General features: G+C 55.1%; 1 protein-coding gene across 1 annotated transcript; it reads left to right on the top strand.

The window, feature by feature from the left end:
• Positions 1-8,156, top strand: LOC121157797 (carboxylesterase 3-like). Its single transcript, XM_040982176.1, is given in 13 exon segments — positions 1-82; positions 1,479-1,683; positions 1,772-1,910; positions 2,036-2,181; positions 2,590-2,743; positions 2,832-2,936; positions 3,925-4,026; positions 4,345-4,479; positions 5,536-5,616; positions 6,440-6,587; positions 7,510-7,659; positions 7,810-7,879; positions 7,961-8,156. Coding segments are annotated over 13 exon segments (1,713 nt in total).
• Positions 8,157-8,774: the final 618 nt, after the last annotated feature.

Here is an 8,774-nt window from a genome sequence, read left to right as displayed (position 1 = left end):
ATGGGAACCGTGGGCAGAGCTCGGCCCAGTGTCCTACTCTGGGTGGCCTGTCTGCTCCTGGTGCTTCCCATCAAGGCCACAGGTAAGGCATTCCTGGGGGTCATGCAGGGAGGAAGGACTTCCAGGGTGGGGGCGGAGGGTTTGCCAGAGTGAGTCAGGGCAGGGAGGAGAGGCTCTGCAAGACAGGCCAGGTTTGAAGGAACGTCACTCGAATGAACAGGGATTCTGCCCTCACTACCTGTTTGGTCCCGAGAGAAGTCCCACTTGGGGACAAGATTGTAGTGGTTTTTATTTCAATTTTTTCAAAATTTATTTATTTGAAAGATCGAGTAAGAGAAAAGGAAAGACAAAGACAAATCTGTTCACTCCCCGAATGGCTGCAATAGCTAGAACTGAGCCAATCCAAAGCCAAGAGCTAGGAGCTTCTTCTGGGTTTTTCACATGCATGCAGGATCCCAAGGCCTTGGACCATCTTCCACTGCTTTACCAGGCCATACACAGGGAGCTGGATCAGAAAGTAAAGCAGCCGGAACATGAACCAGTGCCCTTATGGTATGCCAGTATCACAGGCAGAAGCTTAGCTTGTTATATGCCATGGCACCAACACCTGTCCTGATGTCTAAGTACCCCAATATAGGCCTCAATCAGGGAATGGCCAACAAGTGCATAGGCAAAGGGCTGTCACAAAGGAAGAAGCTGCTCCACAGTTCAATAGAAGCAAGAGGCAGAGCAGCCATCCAGGTCTGCCCAGGGCCAACTGGAGGTGGGAAGGGCTCTCAGCAAGCAGAGACAGCCCCCAAGGAAAATGTGGAACTGGGGAAGGCTCTGCACACGCATGCATGCACACACACACACATACACACACACAGGCTTTGGATTGGCTAATGGGAAATTTCCAGCTCTGGGGCATAGGAGCTGTCCCTAGTTGCCTTGGCCCTGAAGTGGTGAGGGCAGGTGAACGGCAGGCAGATGTGTGCAAACCCATGAAGGAGGGGGCAGCTGGGGTGTAGCTGTGAATTTATTTGCATTTGAAAGCCTTGTTGTCCCACTTCTGCCCACTGCCCTAGTCCAGTGCAATGCCAGATTTCCCAGTTCTAGGGCTTGACAGCTCTGGGAGAGGCAGCTCATCAAGTTTAGCAAAACCCTCAATGTCAAAGCTTTAGAAGTTAGAAATAAAGGACACTTATCAGACCTCAGTAGACGAACAATCTGAGGCCCCAGTACCCATCCCCCTGGCAGATGCAGTTTGGTCTAGAGGAAATGGTGGTGATGAATGTGGAGCCCATGGAGAAGCCAGGAACCCCAGACTGGGCTTAAAGCTTGCTGGGAAGGCTCCACCACAGTGCCTCGTGCCAAGAGCCTGGCAGAATAGGCACCCTGGGTGCATAAGTGGCCTCTCCTTGCACCAAGAGTCCATTTTTCACCTCGACCTCACGGGGGCTGTACATTCACCCCATGGTCTCCTATGTTTCCCTCAGAGCCACAAGTCACTCAGCCAGAAGTGGACACGCCTCTTGGCCGGCTGCGAGGCCAGCAAGTGGCCGTGAAGGGCACAAACCGCCTGGTGAATGTCTTCCTGGGCATCCCATTCGCCCAGCCCCCAGTGGGACACATCCGGTTCTCAGCCCCATTCCCGGCCCAGCCCTGGGAGGGTGTGCGGGATGCCAGTCATGCACCCCCCATGTGAGTAACAAGGCAGACGGTTGGCGGGGTCCTGTGATGGGACATCATGGGGCTGAGCGGCTGGTCCTCAGCTTTGCCTTGGCTGCAGGTGCCTGCAGGATGTGGAGAGAATGAACAATGGCAGATTCACAGTCAATGGAGAGCATCATGTCTTCCCCATCTCAGAGGACTGCCTGACCCTCAACATTTACAGCCCCGCCGAGGCTGCCACTGGGACCGGGAGGCCAGTGCGTAGCCACAAGGGGCCCTGTTTGCCTGTCTAGCTCCCACCTGCCCAGCCTTTCCTTCCCTCCCCAGAGGCCCCATGAGTTGATTGGTGGAGAGGGGGTAGCTGAAGTTACTGTCCCCATAGGTCATGGTGTGGATCCACGGGGGCTCCCTGGTGGTTGGCTCAGCCACATCCCAGGACGGCTCAGCCCTGGCTGCCTATGGAGACGTGGTGGTGGTCACAGTCCAGTACCGTCTGGGCATCCTCGGCTTCTTCAGATGAGTTAGCAGGCCCAGCCCAGCACAGGCTCAACACGCAGGAGAGAACCCAGGCAAAGAGTTGGAGGGGAGCAGGGCAGAATGGTGCTTTCCCGAGACTCCTTCCTGGGGGAGGAGCCTGGCCAAGGCCACAATTGCACAGTGAACTTGGGCCCCTTGGGCAGGGTGTTGCATGCTGGGACGCAGCCAGGAACGCAGTGGGGAATGAGGCCAAGGAGTAAATAAGTTCCAACCACCCAATAAGCCACCCTGGCCACATAGATTACAATGGTGGCTCAGAGTCAAGCCTGACCCTGGGGCCGGCTGTGGGTCAGATGTCCATCCTGGTGGCAATTCAAAGCAGCCCAAATCTTCAAAGACTGAGGAACATGCGGGCAAGGGGGCCTGCCTGTGCTGACCGCCACCGTCCTCTGTCCCCAGCACTGGGGACAGGCACGCACCTGGCAACCAGGGCTTACTGGATGTGGTGGCAGCTCTGCGCTGGGTGCAGGGCAGCATCGGCTCCTTTGGAGGGGATCGTGACTGTATCACCATCTTTGGCGGCTCTGCAGGGGCCAGCATCGTCTCGGCTCTGGTAAGCAGCCACGGGCAGCCCCAGTAGGAGGGGAATGCCCCTGCATATCAGCCCTGTCCTCTGAGAGCCATCTATTCTCTGCACACAGGTCCTGTCTCCCATGGCCACAGGATTGTTCCACAGAGCCATTGCCCAGAGTGGGGTTATCAGCATTCCAAGGTTGATAGACCTGGACCCGTGGCTTAAAGCTCAGGTCTGTGTGTCCTTCATGCTCTTACCTTATCCCCAACCCATTCTGGAGCCCCCAAAGTGGGGGAGGTCACTGGTACAGGGTTCCCGGTTGGCAGAGAGGGATCCACTAGGATGAAGGCAGCATCACCTATGGAAAGTTCAGAGGAAGCAGCTGGTACAGTCTGGTGGACAGACAGCTGGTACAGTCCAGTGGACAGACAATCAGAGGGCTGCCTAGAGGTGGCCACCCCCAAGCAGACCATTAGGGTAGGGTCTTCGAGAGCACCCCTGAGAAATTGCCTGTCAGGTTGTGTATTTCCACCCAAAGACTCCCATCATACAGCTGGCCATGAAAGGAATAGCCACGGGGGCCTCAGAAGGCCTCAGAATGAAAACTGTACCTGTAACAGCTGCAGATGAAAGGTGCAGTGGTAGGTCCTAGAAGCGGCCATCCGAGAGAATGGAGCAGATTAGGGACAGAATAGGAAGTAAGAAGCCCCAGGGAAGTGAGAGGCAGTACCTGGGGAGCTAGACAACCCCCCAGGGGTGGGGAGAAGCAGGGCACTGACCGATTGCATCACTTGGCGTGAAAGGTGAGCAGGAGGTGGCAATCCTGGAAGCTTCACATGAAGCGAAGGACATGGCCAAGACAAAGTCTGGGCAAGAGAGACCACCAGCTATCTCTTTAGCTTCATCTCCCATGGACTCATGAACCCCCACCCAGGACATGCTGTGATCCCTGCTAGGCTCCCTCCTTCTGCACACACTCTCTGAGAACCCCAGGAGCAGAATAAAGATCGTATCCCCAAAAGCTGCTGTAAGGGGGGGTAGTAAGGGAGACACACACACACAGGATGCCCCTGATGGAGCAGGGTAGACTCCCCTGGGGTGGTACAGAGACCAGGTATAGGCCAGTGTGTGACATCAAGGTCCCGCTCCATTTGAGGCAACTGGCTTGGGTGGTGGGGGCCGAAAGGCTGACATGGCCCTTTTGTTCTTGTCCTCCCCAGAATACGGCCAAGTCCCTGGCCTGCAGCTCCACCTCCCCGGCTGAGATGCTCGAGTGTCTGAGGCAGAAGGAAGGAAAGGAGCTGATTTCGTCCAAGCCTGGGGTACGCCCACCTGCCTCACCTCCCAGGGACCTCAGCAGCCCAGAGACGATCCTGTCCAGCTCCTGCGGGAGCCGAGGGGGAAGGGACTGAGGATGCAGCCAGGCCTAAGGGTAGGAACAGGGAGCAGGACCTGCCTTCCCCAGAAGACACCTGCTCAGATCTCTGGAGCTGCCTAACGCTATGACACAACCCCCTTCTCTTTCCTTCAGGCCTCAACCATTCAGGCAAGAGGCTGGGGGACTGAAGCCCCATCCTCAAGGTTCAGTCTAACTGGTGAACACCACCTCCTGACTCCACCACCTTTGCTTTGTCCTGCAGAGTTTTTCCACCTGCACAGTTGATGGCGTCTTCTTCCCTCAAAATCCCCAGGAGCTCCTGCAAGACCAGAAGTTCCGCCCCGTGCCCTTCCTCCTGGGCATCAACAATCACGAGTTTGGCTGGCTCATCCCCAGGGTAAGCGTCCTCCAGTCAAGGGCCCTGTCCCAGCACCATCACACCCTGCTCCTGGACTCCAATTCGAGGTTTAAGGGACTCATTAAAGGTCTCAGACAAGCACCTTCTGCTTGGGAATTGAGCGTTTGCACAGAATGTGCGGCATCCCTTGGTTTATACATCAGGCTCTGTGACTCTGATTACTGTGACTTTGCACCCAATGACAATCTATCTGACATTCTCACATTCTGGACAGCATTCAGATTCCAGGGCCTCATGGGCCAAGTTCATCTTCCTACCTCTCCCAGAATTCCATACAAGATCAAGCCCATGCTTTCTTACTGAGACTCTTGTTATATTGCTCTTCCTCCTTCACCCATGTTCACAGTAACTGCTTCTGAACTCGTATTTATTTTCATGCTACTTGAAAAGCAGAGAAACAGATCTTCTATCTGCTGGTTCACCCAAATGGCTGCAACCCCTGGGGCTGGACCAGGCTGGAGCCAGGGGTCTGAAACTGGGTCCCCCACGTGGGTGCAGGAGCCATCCTCCACTGTTCTCCCAGATGTATTAGCAGGGAGCTAGATTGAAAGTGGAGCAGCCAGAACTCAAACTGGCACTCATTTGAGATGCTCATGCCACAGGCAAACTTAACATGACACGTCACACCACCAGCCCCTGTAACTGTCATTTTAACCCCTTGCATTTCAGAAATTGACAACTTCAGTTGTCAATTTTTGCAGCAAAGAAAGGTGTTGAGAGAAAGAGAGAGAGAGAACCTACCGTTCGAATAGCATGAAAATAATAATTAAGTAAAAATTGTAAATATTGAGACAAGTGCCCATTCTCTACAGAGCTGCTATTGGCCTTGTGCCCTGGGGAATTTGGCTCTGCGGTCCCCAGATACCCCCAGCCCAGCCCAGCACACATGCTGCAAACTGAAGGTCCATCTTCTCAGGTGGCAGGCCTGTGGTTTTAGCCACACTTGCCTCCATAACAAATTTCAGGGTCCAGGGATGGGAGTGGGGTTGGGGAGGGTGGGCAGGCTGGAGTGAAAGGGTCTTGGTGTCTCTGCAGGCCTGGGGGTTGCTGGATAAGCTGGAACAGTTAAGCCGAGAGGAAATGCTGTCCTATGCGAAGCCCTTCTTGACCTATCTGGTGAGATAAGAAGAGGGGGGCTGGAGGGCGGTGGGCATGGATCCCCCCCAGCCCAAGGCCTCCCACCCACCACCCAGTTTGTAGTCTGCCCAGGAACCCCCAAGAGCATAAGTCAAAACAGTAATCTTCCTCATCATCACCGGTTGAAAGTGCCCTTGGTGAGCACTTCCTGTGTGAGCCCTGGGACAGGCAGCCATCCCCTTCTGTCCTCAATGGGACTCTGTGAGCTATAGGCTTGCCTTGTTCTCATTGAATAAGCTTTTGAGGTACAGACTCAGCTTGAGCCCTCTCTACATGGCCCCAGTGCCTCAGTAGTTGATATACTACTGTCAGATGTAGAGCCAGATGGAACCAGCCCCAGTCTCGGCCCTGGCCACCTGCTCAGCTATTCCACCCACCCTGAGCCCATGTCTTCTGCTGTAAATGGTAATGACTTCAAGCAGTTTGAAGGAAGCTGGATGTTAAGTCTGCAGAATCTCGTAGGAAACAGGAATCCAGGAGGGTCTCCGTCTATGCACATTTGCTGCATTGGGACGCTTTGGCAACCTCTCCATTCATACAACTTCAGACCAACTTTCAGAGAGGGTCAACCACCTACCCTGAGGTCACATAGCCAAGAAGTGGTCCTATGGCTCAGATTTGACTCCAAACCCCATCTGATCACACCTAGAAACCTTCTAAAAGTCCCAGGGGTTTCTGCAAAGGAGGGCCAGGGCAGGGAGCTGGCCCCGGGAACATGATCCATGCAGGAGGCCCTGGGGGGTTCCTGGCAAAGGTCTTCTCCAGACCCAGAGCAGCCTTCATCCCTGCCTGCTTGCCCCAGGACGTGCCCCCTGAGCTGATGTCAACCATCATAGACGAATACCTAGACAGGGCCTCAGATGCACAGGCCAGGCGCCACGCCTTCCAGGACATGATCGGCGACATGCTCATCTACTTCCCTGTCTTCAATTTCTCAAGAAATCTCCAAGGTAAGCCTGTCCCTGACTACTTCCTGCCTCAGAGCAAGAGCTGGGACATCACAGGTGGCCAGGCTGTCATAGGGGATAAGTTCTCCCCCTCCTCCAACCCACACCTCGCTCTCCACACCAGGAGCTGCCCCAAAGCTTCCTCCTTGGCTAGTGGTTGCACCGCAGCTGTGAAAGCCATCCCTAGCAGATCACTCTGCAGAAGCAGAAATCAGCTCTGAGAGATGGGGTGGCATGTCCAAGGTCACGCCAGAGCACCCAACCCTGCTCTGAGGGGTTCGTGTAAGCGTTAAGTGATTTTGTCCTCACCCAGGGTGTGCTGCTCTGGAGAGAAAGGTCTTGTGGCCTTGGGCTCTGGGTTGTCACCATGAGGATGACCTGAGCCATCACACACGGGGTGCACTGAACAGGGCTCAGTGCCCACTGGCTGACTCCTAACTGCATCTGTCATTGCCATCATCACCGGCAGTTGGGACCACTTTGTTACAATCCTGTGACACTGGAGCCTGGTGCAGTAGCCTAATGGTCAAAATCCTCACCTTGCATGCACCAGGATCCCATATGGGCTCTGGCTGGTATCCCAGCTGCTCCACTTCCCATCCAGCTCCCTGCTTGTGACCTGTGAAAACAGTTGAGGATGGTGCAAAGCCTTGGGACCCTACACCCCCATGGGAGACCCAGAGGAAGCTCGTATCTCCTGGCTTCAGATTAGTTCATCTCCAGCCATTGAGACCACTTGGGGAGTAAATCAGCAGATGGAAGATCTTTCTCTCTATCTCTCCTCTCTGTGAATCTCACATTCCAATAAAAATTTTAAAAATAAATACATCTTTAATAACGCTGTGATGCCAAGCACAAGAGCCTATCAGGCCCTGGGAGGCTAATGCTCACCTGTTTCGTTTGCTCACTGTCTCTCTCCCTGCAGATTCCGGGGCTCCCATTTATTTCTATGAGTTCCAGCATCGCCCCAGCTGTTTTGCAAAGATCAAACCAGACTGGGTACGAGCTGACCACGCAGTTGAAAGTGCCTTCATGTTCGGGGGACCCTTCCTCATGGATGAGGGCTCCCAGCTGGGTAAGGATGAACAAGCAGGTTGACAGCTGTTCCCTTAGGCTACCTTGCCCCAGGGGGATAAGGCAGGCCATAAGAATAGCTATGTGGGTCCAGTGCCCAAGATCCCACCTGACCCTGATCTGGCCCTGTCCATCCCACCAGCCTTCCCAGAAGCCACAGAGGAGGAGAAACAACTCAGCCTCACCATGATGGCCCAGTGGGCCCACTTTGCCAGGACAGGGTAAGAATGAAAACCGAACACAGAGATATGCCCAGCAGACAGCACAGGAGATCTTGATCCACATTCATCTCTCCCATCCAGGGACCCCAACGGCCAGGGGCTGCCTCTTTGGCCCCAGTTCAACCAATCGGAGCAGTACCTGGAGATTGGCCTAGTGTCGCGTGTCAGGCAGAAGCCCCGGGAGGCCCACATGCGGTTCTGGAGACAGACACTCCCCAGCAAGATCCGACAGTGGCGCCAGAAGCAGAGGGGCAAGAAGCCCCCGGAGGAGCTGTGAGTGGGGCCCAGTGCCAGCGGTCAGGTAGCTGCCTGCACACAGACTCCTCCCTCCCCCTGCCTCTCTGGCCTCAGGACAAATTCCAGCTCATTCTTCAAGATGCCCAGAAGATCCTCTTCGCCAGGGAGCCTGCCCTGCCTTCCCTGGGCCCTGTGGTACCCTGTCATAGACATAGAAGACATTCCACCCTGGCCTAACACTGTGTTTCTCTCCTGTGGAGGAGCCCTCCAAGCGTGGAGGCCAGGGTCCTTCCGTCCCTCACACCACGATGGGGCAGGATCTGGAATGGGATCGGGGGTGTTGGTGAGTTACAGATGGACTATGTGGGACCATGGCTGCTGGACTCAGGCCCTTCAATGTTAACGTCATAGCCAGTCTGCCACAGACACGGTCTGCCCTGGCCAGGACGCCAGGCTTCCTGCGAAGAAGTGGAGAACTCCTGGGGCCCCCATCCCAACCCCAGACACCACAGGCTGCAGCTGGCCAGCATCTGGCATCATCTGGCCACCTGTACGAGACAGAACAGATGCAATTACCAGATTTGGACTTCACCAGTCAAAGCCCTGTGACCCCAGGGCCCTGCTGTATGTGCTTCCCACCCTCGTGCCTGGGGTCGTC

Source organism: Ochotona curzoniae, unplaced genomic scaffold (genome assembly GCF_017591425.1).
Source record: "Ochotona curzoniae isolate NIBS_2020 unplaced genomic scaffold, NIBS_Ocur_1.0 contig_3622, whole genome shotgun sequence".
Lineage (NCBI taxonomy): Eukaryota > Metazoa > Chordata > Mammalia > Lagomorpha > Ochotonidae > Ochotona > Ochotona curzoniae.
This window is presented reverse-complemented; position numbering and strand designations above follow the sequence as displayed.